The following is a 21242-nucleotide window of genomic DNA, read 5'->3' as shown; positions in this document are numbered from 1 at the left end:
TCTCTCTCTCTCTGTTAAATAAATAAATAAAATCTTAAAAAAAAAAAGGAAAGAAAAGTAATGGACTTATTTCACAAGTTTTATATTTGGCGGCTTCAAGGTTGCTCACTCTACTTTGGGTTTAACATAGCTTAACAGTTGGAATAGCTTTGAAAAGTGTATTGAGTCAAGTGACTTCTAATTGATTTATGAATATCAGTGAGTGTGGTTGTTACGTAATCACAGCTGGCTTTCCGAGCTCTGCCATCATAAATCTGCCATGGAACATACCCAGGGAATTTGGATCAAGAGAAAATGTACAGGTGTCCTAGATCCATAGAAGTTTCCATTTGAAAATGACCTCACAGTTTATCTAATCTAACCCCTCAATTCAAAAAGATGGAGGCCTAACAGCAAAGAGTAGTTAGGAAATCGTTCTAGTGGTCAGAATAATTTTGGAGAGATCTTTGATAATGATGTACACATATTACTATTTTTGTTATTTCTCTGGTGGATTTAAAGTGATATGCTTATTTACTACATTTCTGTCATTTTAATAATGATTATTTGCTTCTGACTATCCTTTTCTGCTCTGGGCTTCTCCTTAGTTAATGAGGGTGAACATGATGCTTGATGGCAAAATGAAATCATTACTGATCATTCACGGAGCAAAACAATAGGTAGTTTGGGGCATTTATCTTAATGAAAAATGTATCTTTTTAAACAGATTATCAGAGTTTTGTCTTAGCCTCATTTTCTATTGTAAAATACAGAATTATATGTATTAGTATTAGAAAGGAATGGTGATTATGGTGTTTTGCCTGATGTGTGTGGTTCAGAATGTATATACATAATTATTATAACTTTTGCTCCTTTGTATTGTAGTTTATGTGATCATATTTTTCTGATTTTTCAGTTTCTCACAGCATAAAAATATTCTTTTTTCTGGTCACATGCACCACCCACACACACATGGAAAATCATTCTAATATAATATGAGATACTATTTCCAATGTGGTAAACATAAACCTTTTATTCATACTCAGTGCTAATAAGTCCAAATTTTACAATAATATGTGGATTTCTTATTACAGGTACATGTTGGGACTTGCAGCAATTCCAGCAGTTATACAGTTTTTTGGCTTTCTCTTTTTACCTGAAAGCCCTCGATGGCTGATTCAGAAAGGACAGACTCAGAAGGCCCGTAGAATTTTATCTCAGATGCGTGGTAACCAGACCATTGATGAGGAATATGATAGCATCAAAAACAACATTGAAGAAGAGGAAAAGGAGGTTGGCTCAGGTATGTGGATTTTGTAATTACATGAATTTTAAAACCACATAGTGGTTTTATTTAGAAACTATATTCTTCTGCTATTATTTAATATCTCTAAATGATGTAGCAATTTTATGTATATAACTAAATCAAAATATATTTTAATTCAGTTTTAAAAGTAATATAATGTTATAAAAGAAAATAAAACCATCACCATTATACCACCGTCTTCATATAATTACTATTTTTATTTTTGTAGAGCCTCTTTTATTCTTTCAAAACTGGATATACTTGACATGGTTGTCATCATTTTGTGTGTAGGCGATAATTTTTGAGTATATGTATATTTATATATAAATATATATAAAGATAAATAATGCATATTGACCTTCCGTATTAACAAAAAAGTCATAGTGTGAACTATTGTTAAAATAAATCACTTTAGTAAAACTAAATACCTTGTTTACATGTGTTACATTAATTTCCAGTTTTTATAAAGAATAATATCTTCAGATCCTAGTTTTGGAATCATTTTGTCTTTCCCTGTTTTCATTAAAATGTTTAATTGTCTAATCAAAATTTCACCTTGTCAGAAAACCAAAAAAAAATAAAAAAATGTTTCTAGTCTATTTATGTTGATGAATTTCTTTTTGGAGAAGAAATCATGGAGGGTTTTGTAAAATCTCAGGATCTCTAATCTTGACAGTCTGATTTGGGTAAGTGATTTGCCGGATGTACGTGATGTGAGGTAGACATTTTATAATACATTTCTCAACAATAACTATTACCCTGCTAGATTCACAATTCCCACAATTGTCTCATTTTCTCCCAACCTTCCTTTTGCCCCTACATTAATTGGAAACCCAAGTGGAAATGCTGACTTGTGTTAGTGAAATTATTTTTCACACTTAGGAAAAGGCAAACACCCACACTCATATATTGATATATGTCACACAGATCTTGGAAGGTGTGTTCATTCACCTTCTCCTGCTTTATTTTTGGTGGAGCTGAATGTTGTGCTTTCCTGAAACAATACAATAAACTCTGCGGAAGCTGGTGACCATTGTTAGCCACACCTGATTACTCACAATTATATATATGCAATACAGTAGTACAGTGTTGTTATTCTCTTGCTCAGGTCAAAGCCCCAGTGAACTGTGAGTGGAATCTAGGTCAAGGTCATTTTTAACAAACAAGTTGGTGAGCATATACCAGGTGCCGGGCACTGTCAGCATTTCCAAAGTAAGATGTTAGTGCGAGTATTAAAGAGAATTTTGCTTTTAACAAAATAATTCACTTTTACTGAGTTGAACATTGTGTTAATTTAAAAATACTATTTTAAATGTTCATTTAAATTACAAATATCTTCATTTATGCTCCTGTCTGAATTTCTCTCACCTGTGGCTTGCATGAAATATGAGCTTGTTTTTGTAGTAATCAGTATGCTTGAAGCTCATTTACTAATAATGTGTGAGTGGAAAAACTTTTCAGGTTATTAGGTTATATTAAATACTATTTACAACATGAGTTTTTGTTATGTAAAGGGTAGGACAACAACTTAATAAAAAAAAGCCTTCCTACGTAGGGGTAGGGATACCACTGATTTGACTATAGAGCGTTGACCATGTAGCTTCATTTGGACTACCTAAAAATTTCTCTGACTGGTATAGCACACAGCCATTAACAATGCGCACTATTTGAGTTTCATGACGATTTGGAATGGTTTTTTAAGAAACTTGAGGTACTTAAGATTGTAATTACCCACATCTGCTTTAGTTTTTATGAGAAGTCTTTCGGAGTTAAAATAGGGCACTTTTTCTTGGGTAAAAATAAAATATTGCTTTATATACATACACATTTGGCACAGGTTTTGAAAAAAAAATACTGTGTTACCGATTGAATCCTAATAATATTTGTCCCATGCTTGGGTAAATATCTTAAACTGCAACTAATAGGATTTACAATTTACCTTTCTCTTGATTTGTATTAGTTGGGTACTATCATCTTGCTTAGTTTTAAAATTAATCTCATGTTCTTTTTTAAAATTACAGAGTTAATAGCATTATGGCATGAATTCACAAGGCAGATTTGCCAGTGTTAAATAGCAGGTAATCTGGGGGCCTCACTTTTATGGTTGAGAAATTTGATCAGGGTAAAACCTGTTCTGCACACATGTGAATTTTATTTCAGCATTGTCACGTCCAGGAATGAGACTCTGTGTCAATTTAGTTGGAAAATAGAGACCAGTGCTAGGGCTCATCTTAATACACCGGCAGGACAAATACACAGGAAGAAACAGCTGATTTCAAAATAATATAAATGTCCTGGCCCAGAGAAGACAAGTCAGCCATTGTGTTGCAGGGTTAGAGAGTGGCGTGGGTTCACCTGTGCACGGATCCTGACAAGGTAAATTTTGAGCCCTGATTTTAAGCCTGGGAACTCCGGGCAACAGAGTGCAGCAGTCTGGAGAGAGGAACTTTGGCCTAGCCACTGCAAAAAACTCCAGATATTTCAGGAGGTTAGAAAGAAGTTGTGCATGACCACTGTTTCTTCTAGGGAGAAATGTTTTATCATCAGACATGGTGGCTTAGTTACCTGCTACCTGCCTGTGAACTCAATAAATAGATCTGATTCCTCATCAGTTCCCATGTCCTTCTCTGGGAGTTTCCAGTGGATTTGTAACATGTGACTGTTCACGGTACTTGCTTATGTGACCCTTCTCTTTTCCTAGGTTTTTTTTTTATCTTGGTCCCTGGAGTTTAAATTTGATTTCTTTGAGGAAAATAGGCATAGCTACCCAAGTATGTATTAAATTATTTTTTGGATGTGTGAGAGATTGGTGCCTATGGGATTGACTTCTTCTGGCTTCAGACACACTTTGTGACTTTCTGTAGTGAATCTGGTGGCTCTCTGGCCGTGGCTGCAGTGGAGGTGAAGCTCATAGCCCAGGCTGTGGAACAGCATTGTATTTTAATGGTGTTCCATCTCGTCTGCACATGGCACAGAGGTCAGCCTTCTTAGCATGTAATTTCTCCACTATAGTGGGCAAAAGAAAAAAGAAAAAGGGCAATTTGATGGGAAAAGAAGCAAGCAATTGGTTTTCACGCATATTCAACACTGTTTATACATCCTGCAGGACTAATAAAGTGAGCTTGGTTTGGAAAGCTCCCTGGCGTGGGAGACAAGGGAAATGGAAGATGAGTCCTGGCTCCACCCCTAGTTTGGAATCCTAAAAAGATTTTCTAGGAGTTGCCGAACCTCAGTTTCTTTTTAGGTTTGTAAGAAAAGAGAGCCAGATTATAATAGCTCCACAATCTGAGTGTTTAGAGTTTAAAAAATCTGTGAGAAATGCCTGCTTTAATTTTTAAATACTATGCAGCAGCCTTTCATTCCAAAATATTTATTGAGTGACACTCAGAGTTGGGGATGTGGCAATAAATAAGACAAGGTTCTGGTCCATTCTGTTGGGAAGAAGCATACAGATGATAAAGAGTAAATTCCTGGATAACTGCAAATTGTAGTAATGGCTTTAAAGGAAATAAACAGGATGACGACATTTATAGAAGGCTTGTAGGGGGATGGTTAGGAAAGGCTTCTCTGACGAGTTGAGTGTAAAGGCTAAGAAAGAATCAGAGTAGAGAACTGAAGGGACGAGTGTTCCAAGCAGAGGGAACAGCAAGTACCAAATTATATGTATCACTAAGTGGACCAGATTAATTTTCTTGTAAATTTTGATAATTGTTATGAAGTGTACATGTGCCAGATTTCTAAGGCATTGCAGTAAGAACTATTCGTCTTTATTTATGCCGGGTTGCTAAGCCTAAACTTTGAATTAGTAGGGACACAGTTACTACTTTTAGAGTTAAAAACAAATTTGAGTACAAAGTAATACACATTATCACTTCCATCATTTTGTTGCTCATTTCTTACAGATTGTTGCCTTAGTTTATTTCATGCTGCTTAGATGTGTATTAGTGTCATGACTTTCATTTACAACAGAGGTAGAAACTGGAGGGAGACCCCAGTAATTACTTAAGGCAGTGATTCTCAAACTTTTCCACTTAGCTTCAATGTTGAGTGGAGTGAGGCCTCTTGGGGCCTGGATTCCATAGCAAAAGGCAACTGCAGTAAGCCCAACATTTATTTGAATTTTTATGCTTTATCCTAGAAATTAACAAAAGTTGGTGTTTTGTTTCATAATATACCTGTTTACTTTAGAAGTTTTTTCTAGATATTTAGTGTTTATTTATTGACTTTTAAAGTGTTCCATCACTCTTACCATGTTCAGTTCCTGGATGTGCACCCCTCAGTTTGACAGACATGAACTTAAAGCCTTTGGAGTGCCTCTGGGGCAAGTCCATGAGGTGGGATAGGAAAAGTTGGAGCTGCCTATATTGTCAGAAGCAGATGGTCATCTCTTAATTTACCAGGCGTATAGAAGAGCAGAGTCTTTGTCAGGAGCTTTAGTTTATAACAGTAATTGTCTCACAAGAAAAATAGAATTGGTCAACAAAAGAGGACTCCTCTGAAGGCAATCTTTGGAAAGAATCTAGAGATGAAATTTGTGTATTCATATGCTTTATACCACCTCGTTTGAAAGGACTCTCTAATGACTTCTTTAGTTTTCTGTTTTTTTTTTTTTAATATTTTATTTATTTATTTGACATAGAGAGACAGAGTGAGCACAAGCAGGGGGAGTGGCAGGCAGAGGCAGAGGGAGAAGCAGGCTCCCCACAGAGAAGGGGGAGCCCGATGCGGGACTCGATCCCAGGACTCCGGGACCATGACCCGAGCCGAAGGCAGTGGCCCAACCAACTGAGCCACCCAGGCGCCCCTAGTTTTCTGTTTTTAATTGATACATAGTTGACACACATTATGTGAGTTTCAGGTGTGCCGACATAATGATTCGGCATGTGTATAATTGCAAAATGATCACTGCAGTGTGTCATTAACATGCATCACCACACATAGTTAAAACATTTTTTTTTTTCCTTGACGTCTTCAATTTCTTATCCTGTACCAGAGAGCAAGAAATAGATTCCTGGGATGAGGTGAAAGGAAAGCCAGGCTGCTGCCCACAGGTCAAGCGGAAGCCCCGTAGGCGGGGCTTATGGAAAGTCTCACACTTCTGCACCAATGCAGCCACTCCCTTGTCTGCTCTGCCCTGGGGTGTTAATGGCAGCCTCATTGGGAGGAAAATGTAAACAAGACTTTCTCTCCCTAGGGAAACGTGCAAATATTGTTGTAGAACCAGTACAAAAACCCAGAGAAGAAAAAAGCAGTTTTGGGAGAATGGAGTTGTCTGGGCAGCTTCGTTGCAACAGCAGGTGGAGTGAAAGCAGCAAAGCAAGGGAGAAACTGAGGGCGCATCTCAGGGTAGTGGAGAGCAACCTTCTGCAAATCTGTTTGTTTATAGCATAGGGTCAGTCCAGGGAACTTAAAAATGTATATGACCTTTTCTTTTTTTAAAGGGAAATAGCATTTTTGTGCATCCTGTCTTTTAAAAATTATATATGTCTTTTTTAGAGTTAATATTATCCAGATCACTGAGGTCATAGATGCTTCCAAAATAGATTTATTGAACAGAAGAATATCAGAACGTTGGCCTTGCCCTTGGTCACTCAAATCTTAATCTGCATAAGTGAGAAGTAGCAACCCAGAGGCCCTATCAGATGCTTCAGAAAAATTAGATTCAGGCCCACTGGTTGCTATTATCGGGAGAGTGTTCAGGGTACCTACGCACAGTGTATAATCTTGCAAAAACATTCACGCCAACAACATTTGCATTGTTTAATTTTATCAACTAATCAACTCAGTAACTGGGCAGATGCGACTCTGTTTTGCCTTTGTCAGGTAGTTCAGTCTCCAGCCTGAGAAGGAAGAACGTTGTAGGGAGGGGAATTTATTCAGGACCCTCTTGTGAGTTCAGTTTAAAACCTGTTTCGATTTACGTCCAGCTTTTGGGGGGTCACATCTATCATGTGCAGGAGGGGACAGCTGCATCTCTCTCTCTTTTCCTGCAGTGATCTTGCTGTTAGTTCAAGTCTTATCTCTTCATGAGTCATTTCTTTTCCTGTGAATTGATATTGCCTGTGGCCATTTCAACAAATCATATTCTGCAGAGAGGTCAGAGAGGGTAGATATTTATCATATCTTGATAGAAATCCTTCCAAAAGTTTCTTTAGAAATCTGATTCCGGCATAATAACATTGCAGTAGAATGCTCATTGCAGTTGACATCTGCTGCACTGAGGGGAAGGTAGTCATTTTCCCCAGTATTTCTGGTAGTTTTGCTTATATTTTGTTCATGTGGTGGTATACCCAAAGTAGTGCAAGTATGTTATTTACTGGATGAACTTGAAATAGATATTGATGAATTGCTTCTCAGCAGGGTGACTCCCAGTTTTATGAATATAGGCAAGGAAAACATTTCTGTATCTAATATTCTCAAGGTGTTTGTAAAATTGCTAAAATTGTCCAAATGTGAGGCTATTCTGCATATCTCCTATGGTAAACAGATTAAAACAAAAGGTCAAGTAAAAAACTACTTTAATTCTCTATTCTTGTGTTAACAAGCTGTCAGCTGGACTATTAAAACTATATACAGTTCTACTCAGTTTCTAGTGAAACTTATTTTTGTATGCTGACTTATTTAAAAGAAACTCTATTTAATTCAGCTGGCTTTAAATAAAGGTTGCCTTCGATTTTCTAAACCACAGAGGACTTTTAAAATCTTAGGCAGAATTGGAATAGTTCTTAGGTTGTACATTAAAATGTCATTGACTCACCTTTTACATGGGATAAAGAATAACACAGAGATTTTTCCACTTAATCTACTTATGGGAGAAGGAAACGCTTTTCAGATAACCTATGGGCTTTCAAGCCATTTTCCTTGATTTATATTGAAAATCCAGATTGTCTTATAAGTTGATAGGTAATCCTTGAAGGCTCGTCTTTCTGCTTTCTCACTAAAGTGTACTTAAATCCGTATCATTTAGAAAGCATCCATGCTGAAGGAATTTTGACTGCCTCAGAGTTTTCTTTGTCCCCCAACACATTGTGAAGTTCATCCTGTTTTTTAATGCTCTGTATTTAATACAGTCAAGCATGAGTAAAAGACCCAACTAGGTAGATACTTCAAAAAGAGTGTAGTTCCTTAGTTGCTGCTTCAGGGAAGTTCATTACCAGCTAAACAGTGAATCCGTCATTCAGCACAGGTGGTAGTCTGCTTTGTAAATAAAACCATAGACTGGATATTTTTTTTTTCCCCTTGAGATAAGACAAATTGCTGTGCCCTTTAACGGTTACCTCATCGTTGGAGAAGGTGAGAGGAAGATCCGAAGAAAACCCAGTTTTTCCATCTCAGGGTGGAGGGCATATGAGCACTCTTTAATGTTGGGACTTTTTAGTGGTAACAGGACAATTCCATTGATGGGCTCTAGAATCAGAATACTAGTAGCCATGTCATGTGCTATCTAAAGAAGCTTGTCTGTTTACACATGTCAGGAGAGATCTTCTAGTATGTTTCTTAAAAACCAAAGGAAGGGGCGCCTGGGTGGTGCAGTGGGTGAAGCATCCGACTCTTGGTTTCCGCTCAGGTCCTGATCTCATTAGACTCCTCGCTTACCAGGAAGTCTGCTTGAGATTCTCTCTTCTCTCTCTCTGCCCCTCCCCCTGCTCCAGCTCTCTCTCTCTCTCTCAAATAAATAAATCTTAAAAAAACCAAAAAAATCACCTTACCTTTTTTTCAGATATTTTAAATTCACTTTATATTTGGGAGATAAAGTGATAAAATAACATTATTTTTCTCCTTCCTTTACCACTTACTGTAGGCACTCTAACTCCTCTGGTCTACCCACCAAGCAGTGTTTTTAATCAGTACCTTACCAAACACCGTAGATGTGCATTTTAGTTAACTTCTCAGCATCTGTGTTGCTTGAAATGTAGTAACCTTCAGTAAGGAGATGTATACTTGGCAAGCTAGATTGAGGAGAAAATGGCTAGGTTTCTGAAACAAGAGCAACATAAAAGTGCAGTGTAAGCATCTCACATTTTCAGTATAGTTTTTTCCTCCCTGAACTTTTTAAGATATTTCCTTGAAAAAAATAACTCCCATTGCACATCTTTTAGAATAAAATAAAGCTTCAAAATAATTTTTTTTAGAAAACTGAATCCAATAACTGCTCTTGCCTAAAGGGTGGGGGTGGACAGAGACTTTCAAAACCAACTTTCTATAAAAGCAAAGACCTTTGGTAGGGTTGTCCGAATGTTAATTATTCATATTTGAATAATACTAGTGTGAAAATACTAGTAACAATTACTCTTTACCGAATTCCAGTTTTTGTAAATGTACATGTGCGCACACATATTCCCTCTCTGTCTCTGTGTCTCTCTGATTGTTAAAACAGCCCTAAAAATTACACATTATGATCCATATTGTGCTGAGAAAATGGAGAGCTGGCAAGGTTGAACAGCTAGGAAATGAGAGAGGCAGGAACTGAGCCCCACTCCGCGGCCTCGCCCCTCTGTCCTCCCTCCAGCCAGCCAGCTCTTCGATTCATGCTACCTCTGTGCCCTGTAGTTTAGATGTAGATACTGAAAAAAGACATAGGGTGGTGTGATCCTTGTTCATAGGGAGCTGAGAACCTATCAGATTTCCTTAAGAATGTCCTCCTTTTCTAAAAGGAAAGAATACAAAACAGCTACAAAATAGAAACAAGAAGGTAAACCTTCAAAGTCAACTGACTTATTTATTTTTAAAGATTTTACTTATTTGACAGAGAGAGAGAGAGAGCACAAGCAGGGGGAGTGGCAGGCAAAGGCAGAGGGAGAAGCAGGCTCCGCACAGAGCAGGGGGAGCTGGAGGTGGGACTCAATCCCAGGACCTGCGAGGATCATGACCTGAGCTGAAGGCAGTCGCTTAACTAACTGAGCCACCCAGGTGCCCGTCAATTGACTAATTTAGTTCAGTTGCTTCCACCGCGAGAAGAGTGTGGTTTGCAACCGTTTCTCTTCCCCACTGTCACTCTCGTTGCCTGGGATAGGTCTGTGGTGTTCACCCCTCTGCCTGGGTAATGGTGCCTTCCACGCTGCCCTTCGTTCTGGTATCTCCCCTCTCCGTCTCCATACCCTATGGCCTCCAACCCCAATGCACAGGATCAGTCCCTCTCCTTCTCAGAAACAAGTTCCTTAACTTGTTATAAGTTCCTTTACAATCTTGTTTCAATTCATCTTTCCAGTTCATTTTGCTAGAGCCAGAACTCCATCATCATTCTGGGGGAGAAAAGCACCCCAAGGGACCATGCCTCCTGCCTCCCCAGGTGGGGAGATGACGTGGGTGAGAGCTGAGGTGGTAGAGTCGGCAGTTCCTGCCTGAGCTTTCCTATTTCATCCAGGCAGTGAACTCTGCAAAGAAAAATGTAAAAATTGTCTCATAAAGAGAATGTATTAAATTTGAGGACTAGTAGCATATTAGGAATTTTCTGTGAACTAAGAAGGTCTTTTGATACTATTCTCCATTAGCAAATTTAACACAGTTCATTGTTTACTTTTAAGACCTTTTTTTTTTTAAAAAGACTGAAATAGAAATGTTTAAATGTTTCTGCCTGCTTCATCCAGTAGATGCTGGTATTTTATTGTGTCACACAAGAAGTACAAAGTCTACAAAGTGGGTAAAATGATGTTTCATCTGAAAGAACTAATGAGAAGAGAGTTATAGGGTTATTCTAATTTTGCTTTTTAACAGAATAGGTTTGGGGCTTTTCTCTTTTGAGTAGAAAGGAATTAATTTTGATGCTTGATTCTGGGAGTTGGTGAACTTTTTCTGGAAAGGGCCAGATAGTATAAGTGCTTGGCTTTGTGGCTTGCAGCTCCTTTGCTCTGCCATTATAGCATGAAAGCCAGTGATAGTATGTAAAGGAATGAGTGTGGCTTTGTGCCAGTAAAACACAAAAGCTTATTTTTTCGTGACTGTTAGGTTTTATTATTTACAAAAATAGGAAGCCAACTAAATGTGGCCTGTGGGCTACAGTTTGTTGACCCTTTCTTTAATCATTGTGTCTGTTTTATCGGTTGCTTCAGTTTTTCTCTTAGGACCAATTTGGGATACTGTTTGTTTATTTTTAAAATATCTGCCTTGAAGCTTCTTCAACATGATTTTCACTTTGATTTCTGTGCAGATAGTGCATTATGTAAATGTGTCTGTCGTATGTGTGTAAGTGTGCACGTGGTGTGTTGTCACAGAAAGAACCTAAGAGGGAGTATGGCAGAGAATCCCCTGGGTGATTGAAGCAGGAGCTTTTATGAGACCACTGCTCGGAGCATATCGCTTTCTTAAAGGCTGGGCCACAGCATCACGACATATGGAATCACCTTTGCTCTGATGGGGCAGTAGAAGCCAGGTGTCTCATCTCGTACTGTGGCTGGCTGCCCTGTCAAAAACAGTTGCCCTCCCCTGCCCAAAAAAAAGTGTGTGTTCACGTGTGAACAGAAATTGTTGCTCCCTTTCCTTGGATGACAGTAAAAGCAAGATGATACCTTTCATGGAAGACAAAATGCACTGAACAAGTAGGGAGATGATTTTATTCAGGTTGTTGGCAATAGGTAGAAGGTTCAATAAGGAGAAGCTGCTCAAAGAAGAGGGAGCAAACCTGGCATTTCCTAGAGCCGGCAAACAAGACCCACCCTCCAGCCTTCCTCAGAACTCTTACCTCTGAGAGCGAGGGGCAGCATGCCTTCCTTCCCTGCTCCCAGCACCTGCACTTGATTCCTTCTCTGTGGCACTCTGCACTTGATTTTCACACTCCTGTCCCACTAATGACACAGTGTTCCTTTACATCCTCACCACCAGATACAGTCCCTGCTTAACATCCACTAGGTGTTTAATCAGTGTTTCTCTGGCTGCCTTTCTACTCCTGTGGGAGGAGTGGATGATGATGTCTGACCTTTGATCTCTGAGATTTGGAGGAGGAAATGGAGTGCCAACACCACGGGAAGCCTTCCTTGTGTGGGATTCAGTCATCCTGAAGCCAGGGACCCCCCCCCAAGTGGTTGGTGAGGAGGAGATGTAATTCAGTGCAAAATGATTATTGCTGAATGACCTACTTTCCAAGGGCAGATGGGTATGTTTATAGTCTTTGTGGATTTTATCAAGACTGGAATTTATTTGTGTATCAGCAGTTAATATCTTTTTCCTGGTCTCTAACGTGTTGCGCCTAATTTAAAAACTTAATTTTGGGGGCGCCTGGGTGGTTCAGTCAGTTAAGCATCTGACTCTCGATTTTGGCTCATGTTATGATCTCAGGGTCCTGGGATCGAGCCCTGCATCAGGCTCCCTGCTCAGCGGGGAGTCTGCTTCTCCCTCTCCTTCTACTCCTCCCCCTGCTCGTGCTCTCTCTCTCTCAAATAAATAATACAATCTCTAAAAAAATAAAAAAAGTAATTTTGAGGTAAAGCATTTATGAGTACAATGTAATCTCAAATATAAAAGCTATAAAATATTATGTGATTTATGACTATTTTAGAATTTTAAAGCAGACCTTCGCCAATGTCTAAATCTGGGAAGTACCTCTTAAGAAAGAGTAGATTAGGTTTTTGTTTATAATTATGGGGAATAGATTATAATGCAGAGTAGGCCCATATTGCAGGTGTGCACACCTCAAATGTGGTAAAGTCTTCCATTATGAAAGGTGAGCCTTATGAAATCCAAACGTATGTCACGGGCAATGGCTACAATGGCTTTGGTAGTCTTAAAACAAATGGAGGCCTTGACCATACAGTTGTAGTTGGAACCTTAGATTGGTGTTCGTTTTGTTTGTGGTGTTCTCATTAGCTGGTGTGTATTTAGATGTATCCACCTCAGGAAGTCATGGAAAATTCATATTTCTCAGAAATACTCTGTGAAAAATGTTTTAATTTTGCTTTTTGAAATAGCTTATTATCAGTCTTTCTAGTCATTTCATAAGAATTACTGAAATATAGTCAGCATCATTCATGTAATAATTCTGTAGATTTTTCTATTTCTTGCCTAATAGTCTTATTGAACGTTCATTCAACTCTTTCGTGTTTTTTTGAAAAGTACGTTTTAGAATATGAGTCCACTTACCTATGCAGGTGACATTTCTGGCAGCAGTGGGAGAACAATATCATTTAAAGTCTTACTGCTTTTAAAGAGGAAGCTTGAAAAACAGTCATGCTTTTTTTAAAATTTTCAATTTATCTGTCAGCTGTTTGAAATCAATAAAAAATGATCATTTAAGGAGCATTTACATTTACTTTGTGCATAGACTTTATATGGTATGATTGTATCTTTCAGTCCCACAACACCACTCTGACGTAGTTACTATTATTATTATTTTTTTTAAGATTTTATTTATTTATTTGACAGAGAGAGACACAGCGAGAGAGGGAACACAAGCAGGGGGACTGGGAGAGGGAGAAGCAGACTTCCCGCTGAGCAGGGAGCCCGATGCAGGGCTTGATCCCAGGACCCCGGGATCATGACCTGGGCCGAAGGCAGACGTTTAACGACTGAGCCACCCAGACGCCCCCGTAGTTACTATTATTATTACACTGTTTGGGAGATGAGAAAAATGAGACCCAGAAAACATGGTCTCCCTGCCTGGTAAGTGGCAAAAAGTCAGAACTCAAATCTTGCTTGACTCAGATGCATATTGTGAATCATTCATTATCCCGTATTTCAGTGAATTTTAAGATTTCTGCATAAGAAAAATATTATTTTATTTCCATGCTTCAAGATTTTCTTTAAAATTAATTTTATTACAGTTTCATGCACAGAGTATAATTTTTTATACAGAAACACAGGCTATTCCATTTTCTTGAACTGTAACAGATCACATTTTAATAGTTGGAATTGATCAAAACGGTGCCCCCTTCCATGGCTAGTATCAGTACATCTGTTTACACGTCCTGCCATGTTAAAATGAAATCCCAAAGAGAATTTTTCAACCTTTTTCTGACTCAAATCAGAGAAGTTTTGTTTTTCTCAAATAAAAGTTGATCAAACTATTGATTGACAATAAACTGTACTAGGGGAGATGACAGTTAATAACTTCGAGTGGAGTTTAGAAGTCTAGGATAATTCGTCTGTCCAGAGGCATTGTGTGACTGCTTACCTGTGTGTCAGGCACTGTGCTAGGTGCTGGGATACAGGGTTTTACAAGGATAATGGCTAACATTTGTTGGGCACTTCTTACGTGCCAAATATTGTGTCTAACCAATATAACTCTCACAGCAACAGAGGTACATACTATTAGGATCCCCATTTCACAAGTGAAGAAACAGACTCAGGGGGACCACACAGCAGTGGGGTTGTGTAGACACAGTGATATGAGGGAATCTCTGTTCTTAATCAGATCACGTAGCTAATAAATGGCAGGACCAGAATTTGTTCTAGGTAATGGTCTCTTAACCAGCATCCTCTACAGCCTTTCATACTGAACAAAATGGACAGGATCCTTATTCTGAAGGAGCTTATTTCTACCTCAAAGATATAGCCACTAACGAAATAAATAAGGCACTGTCAACTACTGTCAAAAAAATTGAAATTATTCTTGGGAGGAGTAGGAGGGACTGTTCTAGGATGGGTGGTCACAAAAATGACGCACAGATAAGGGCAGGCAACATTGTGGTTGTGTAGACACAGTGATACGAGGGAATCTGTATTCTTAAAATTCTTATTAAATCATATATAGTGTTCAGTAATGTTAGCTGTTAATGTTATATAGCCCTGAAAATACACAAAGTGAGGGCATTGGTTAAGAATGCAGTTTTTGGGGCACCTGGGTGGCTCAGTCAGCCGGGCATCCCACTCCTGTCTTGGCTCAGATCATGGTCTCAGGGTCATGAGATGGAGCCCCATGTCGGGCTCCACGTTCAGCAGGGAGTCTGCTTGAGGATTCTCCCTCTCCCTCCGCCCCTCCCCCTGCTCATGCTCACTTGTGTGCACCCATGCTTGCTCTGTGTCTCTCTCTCAAATAAATCTTCAAAAAAACATGCAGTTTTCGTGGTCTGTATCAGTGATGGTAGTCTGTTACGTGATACATTTTTATTTCTTTTAATGATTCCTTTAAACAACAAAGGATAGTTAATAAATCCAATTTTAAGAAAGAGAGAAGGGTTTGTGTATTACATTTCATTACTCAAAACATAGTGTGTCCCTTGAAAACTTGAAAGAAGTGAGTTTAGGACATACAGTCATTTTCCAAAAGGAGGCAGATAGATTTAATAATTATCTCACAAAATATAATTTACGAGAAGATATATGGTGTCAAAATTCTTACTAACTTCTGTGGAGAAATGATGACTCTTTTACTTAGTTTACTATTTTCTGTGTATTTTGAAGTTTGGAAATTTGATAAAATTATAACACAATCTATGGTAAGTGACAAACTTGTGTATCCATTGACCACAGAAATTTGATTACATTCATTAATTTATTCGTTTAACAGAAATCAGGGACTTACAAATGCCAGACTCCATTCTCACTTCTACATTTACAGCAGTTCCCACAGCACAGACTCTGCCTTCACATACCTCCATGTGGTGAGAGAATGAAGACAATAAAGGAATATATAACATACCAAGGAGTGGTAAGCGTGATGGGGAATGGGAAAGTGATGGGGGGAAGAGAGTGTTAGGTGCCTGGGGGTTAGAAAGGTAAGGAGTGGCCTCTTTGATGAAGAAGCCTCTGAGCACACCTGAGGAAGTGAGGGAGCGGGTCATGCACATGTCTTTAGTAAGTGGTGCAAGAGAGGGACCGGCGGGGAGAAGATCCCCGAGGTGAGATTGTACTTGGTATGTTCGAAGCCAGTGCTGCTGGTGTGGAGTGAAGGCGGGGAGAATAGAAGGAAATGAGTTTCAAAACAGGTGGTTGAAGGGCAGGTCATGGAGATGGTCTATATTATTTAAATCATTATTCACCTTAATATACCCAGAGCCCAGGCAAAGTGCCTGAAGCTCACTAGTGATTTGAATGAGGAATTTAATTTTAGGAGGCCACACATTAATCAGGACACTTTTGGATTATATTTTGGAAACACAGCTCAAGGTAGCTTGAAGTTAAAAATGAGGGACAGGGTAGCTTCTGTAAGTTATATAAGCTTCCTTCTGGTCTGTGTGTATGAACATGTAGGCTTTATTCTCAGCTTGGCTTTCCCTGTATGTTAGCAAAAGTGGCTATTAGATGTCTAGTTTTGCCTTAAATTTTACTACTTAGGAACACTAATGGCACTACAGTACTCCTTTCCTGATATCTCCCACAGAAATTTCAGAGAAGGCTCTTACTGGCCTGTCTGCTTTATGTGCCCACCTCTGAACCTGTCCATGTGACCAGGGTTTATGGTGGCTTATTAGTCATATCCATTCCAAACAACATGGACTGTTGGTAATTCTCCAAACAGGTGCCGACAGGTAAAAATGTGTGCCGGTAGTAGTAGAAGAAATAGAATCGTAGATGATACGGAACTCAGAACTCTGGTTGCCTTTCATTTTATTCTAGGGGCAAATTGGGACCTAGCAGCTCTGCCTGCTGAGTGAAATAGTAAGCTGCCCAGGGACACTGGCCAGAAACCTCACTATTGAGATCTTGGTTTTCATGACTTGCTCTTATAAGAGACTCCACGAGATAGAAGGATTGAGGGTATTTTACAACAAAACTAGGAACAACTTTTAGGAAGGTAGTATTTTCAACATCAGAATTACCTCTTATTGACAAAAAAGAAAAGCAAAGACTGCAAGCTACATGAGGACAGGCTGATTTCTGTCTTGTTTTTCATTATTTCTCTAGCAGCTTAGCACTACACTTGAAAATATTATATTAATATCTACTAAATGATAAAATCTGTGATAAACAGCAACTAGGGAGCTAAGCTAAAGGGTAACACTCACATTGTGTTGAAGTGTCCTCCTCTTAAATATTAATGCAAATTGTTCTAATTAACCATGTTACCTTATTTATATGACATAACAATTTGGGGCTTTGGTTTCTCCATAAATTAAAAGACAGTAAGTGTTGGGGCGCCTGGGTGGCTCAGTCGTTAAGCATCTGCCTTCAGCTCAGGTCGTGATCCCAGGGTCCTGGGATCGAGCCCCGCATTGGGCTCCCTGCTTCTCCCTCTTCCACTCACCCTGCTTGTGTTCCCTCTCTTGCTGTGTCTCTCTCTGTCAGATAAATAAAATATTAAAAAAAAGTAAAAAAAAGTGTTACTGACACAGTGTTGGGATCTTTTTTGAATGTTTTTAAAAGATTTTATTTATTTGAGAGAGAATGAGAGAGGGAGCACAAGATGGGGGAGGGTCAGAGGGAGAAGCAGACTCCCTGTTGAGCAGGGAGCCCAATGCGGGACTCGGTCCTGGGACTCCAGGATCATGACCCCAGCCAAAGGCAGTCCCCTAACCAACTGAGCCACCCAGGTGCCCCTGGGATCTTTTTTTTTTTTAAATGTCAATCCATTCCTCTTGTCCTGTCATCTGTCACATACATGCATGTACACACACACACGTATACTTTCTCTGTAAATCTTCCAGGACAAGCACTATGTTCTATACATCTTTCCTAGTGCTGGCTTCTCAATGCATATTTACAGAACTATTAAATGGAACTTTACCAACTCTGAAAATCTTAGGACTCCTAGTATTTGTGTTTTACTTTTCATAAAGGATAGTTTACAGATTATTCTTTAAATACAAGGTTTGGTTTTATTGACATATTTTAAATGAAGGCTTAGGTATTAGCCCCTTCTTAAATGTCAGATCTTTTTTTTTAAAAAAGATTTTATTTATGTGAGAGAGAAAGCATGAGAGGAGGAGCAGAGGGAGAGAGACAAGCAGTTGACTCTGTGCTGAGCATGGAGCGCAATGTGGGGCTCAGTCCCAGGACTCTGAGATCATGACCCAAGCCAAAACCAAGAGTCAGTTGCTTAACTGACTGAGCCACCCAGGTGCCCTTAAGTGTCAGATCTTAATGGTAGAGAAGTATAAGACTTATACGTTGAAAACAAAATATCACTGAAAGAAATTAAAGTATACCTAAATAAATGGAAAGACGCCCCTATGTTCGTGGATTGGAAGACCTAATCATTAAGATGCCATTATTATGATGGCAGTACTTCTCAATTGGTTTACAAAATCAGTGCAGTCCTCATGAAAATTATAGGTGCCTTTTTCTCAGAAATTAACAAGCTGACCCTAAATGTCATGTTGAAGTACAAGGGACCCAGAGTAGTCAAAACAGTCTTCAAAAAGAACAAAGCTGGAGGACTTAACACTTCCTGATCTGAAAAGTTATTGCAAAGCCACAGTAATTAAAAACACTGTGGTACTGGCATTAAGCTAGACCTGTAGATCGGTGGAATGGAAATGAGAGTCTGGAAATAAACCCATAAATCCACGGGGTCAGTTGATTTTTAATAAGGATGTCAGGATCATTCAAGGGGGAATGAATAGTCTTTTCAAGAAATGGTGCTAGGACAGCTGGATAATCTCTATACCAATGAATGAAATCAGACCCTTACTTTATACCATATTCAAAAATTAGTTTAAGAAAAGGATTAAAGATCTTGAAGAGCTAAAACTATAAAACTTCTAGAAGAAAACATAGGGGAAAATCGTATAGACATTAGATTTGGGAGCAATTTCTTCATGATGCCAAAAGCACAGGCATCAAAAGAAAAAGATAAATTGGGCTTCATCAAAATTTAAAACTGTTATGTGTCAAAGGATACTATCCCAAAAATGTGATGGCAACCTACAGAATGGGAGAAAATATTTGCAAATCGTCTAATATCCAGAATGCGTACAGAATGATTATAGCTAGATAATAAAAAGACAATAAACTAAAAAAATAGGCAGAAGATTTAAATAGACATTTTTCCAAATAAGATATACAAATGGCCAATAAGCACAGGATAAGGTGTTCAGTATCATTAAGAGAAATGCAAATCAGAACCACAATGAGATAACCATTCCACCAGCAGTTTGGCTAAAATTAAAAACAAAAAAACCAGAAGATAGTGTTGGTGAGGATGTGGAGAAAATGGTTCATTTGCTATGGAAACCAGTTTGGTTGTTTCTCAAAAGGTGAAACATCAAGTTACCATAGGCATACCATAGACACTCCCAATACATACCCAAGGGAATTAAAAACATACAAACTTGTATACAAATGTTCATAGCGTTATTATCCGTAGTACAAAAAAATGGAAATAACCCAAACATTCATCACCCAGTGAATGGGTAAATTAAATGTAGCATATCGATACAGTAAACTATTTTTCAGTCATCAAAAGGAATGAAACACTGATATGTGGTTCAACATGTATGAACCATGAAAAGATTATGCTAGATGGAAAGAAACCATCTAGGCACAAAAGGGCTCCATGTTGTAGGATACCATTTAAATTGAATGTCCAGAATAGGCCAGTCAGTGGAGACAGGCAGTAGATCTGTGTTTGGCTGGGGCTTGAATGGGGAGTGATAACTAATGAGTATGGGATTTCTATTTTAAGATAATGAAAAGATTCTGTAATTAGTGGTGATTTTGCACAACCCTGTGAATATACTAAACCACTGAATTGGGTACTTTCAAAGGGTGAATTTTATGGCCTATCAATTAGATCTCAGTAATTTAAAAATATGCTTATCCACTTGGGTGGTAGTGTATTAGGGTTTAAGAGAACGTACTCAGAGGCAGTATTTTATTTAGCCTAATTGTTTAACTGAAGATAGATTTCTCACCTTTTAGAACAGTCTAGTTTAATTATCTGATGTCAGGTGTAAGTATTGAGTAAAGTTTGTTTCTGGTGGTGAGGAACCTAATATTTCACTAGTGAGTCAGAAATATGAATATGTGCACTATTTATAAACTAGTCATATTGATTTATCTTTGATTTTACATGAACTACATAATAATGTAGACATTATGTGTTTTTATCTGTGCCTGAGATATTTTTATTTTATTCAGTTTATTCATAATTTTATTAAAGAGATGAGATTCTAAAGTTGTGAATGAACAGATTGAGTTTAACCATTTAAATAATGCCAGGATTAACTTTTTTTTTTTTAAGACACTTAATCTATGAGTTGTATTGGAAACTGTTTCCTCTCTTGAATGGGACAAGTATAGTTTTTGTTATATTCTGAAGTACCCAGATGAGAATAAATTATAGGTATTAAATAGACTTATAAATAATGTGAGAAATATCCCTTTTAAAGATTCTCTTGTATGCTTCATTACTTGTTAATTTATACCTGTAGCAATTCAGACGTTTCCCTATAAGATATTTACTTAAGAGTTTTGGAGTTTTTATCAAGTACTTAATTCAGTTATCTTAGAAAATTAGTCTTCCCCAAAACAGTCATTTGCATCAGATTTTTTATTGTTATAATCTCTGAAAAAGAAATTGGCTGGATCTAGTACAGTTGTATGCTAATAACTTTATATAGGAAGGTGGTAATTCAGGAATATCTTTTGTAAACTGGGATGAGTCTAACACTTGATTTTTAAATTATTCAAATGGAGTCTTTTTATGGAATTCTTGGATTTTTTTTCTCAACTTGATGTTTTGGTGTATTAGTTTACTGAGTTGTAGAATCTTCCCCTTTTACGAAAGAGAGAAACAGTTTCCCTACTTAGGTAAACTAGTGAGAACTAGAGATCTCCATAGAGGTTAGCGTTTTGTACTTTGCACTTAACTGGTATATTAGATACTCACCACATAAGTTCTTTGGTGAATTTTGCTTGTCTCTGGGCCAGACATGCATATTCATTCATTATTTGACACATGTTTATCAGGAGTTTACTACTTGCATGTTACGGTATTAAGTGCCATGTAGTATATACGAAGTTTGTTTTTTTTAAGATTTTTTATTTATTTATTTGAGAGAGAGAGAGCACAAGCAGTGCGTAGAAGCAGAGGGAGAGGGAGAAGCAGACTCCGTGCTGAGCAGGGAGCCCAATGTGGGGCTCAATC

General features: G+C 38.2%; 1 protein-coding gene across 1 annotated transcript in view; it reads left to right on the top strand.

The window, feature by feature from the left end:
• SLC2A13 (solute carrier family 2 member 13) overlaps positions 1-21242 on the top strand; it is a 376137-nt gene that overhangs the window by 80471 nt on the left and 274424 nt on the right. Inside the window, exon 3 of the mRNA XM_028113233.2 lies at positions 1074-1282. Within this exon, the coding sequence (XP_027969034.1) occupies positions 1074-1282 (209 nt within the window). The remainder of the gene's footprint in view (positions 1-1073; positions 1283-21242) is intronic.

The sequence above is a fragment of the Eumetopias jubatus genome, unplaced genomic scaffold, assembly GCF_037043125.1.
Source record: "Eumetopias jubatus isolate StellerSeaLion01/CBP00866 unplaced genomic scaffold, mEumJub1_p1.0 scaffold_8, whole genome shotgun sequence".
In the NCBI taxonomy this organism is placed as follows: domain Eukaryota; kingdom Metazoa; phylum Chordata; class Mammalia; order Carnivora; family Otariidae; genus Eumetopias; species Eumetopias jubatus.
This window is presented reverse-complemented; position numbering and strand designations above follow the sequence as displayed.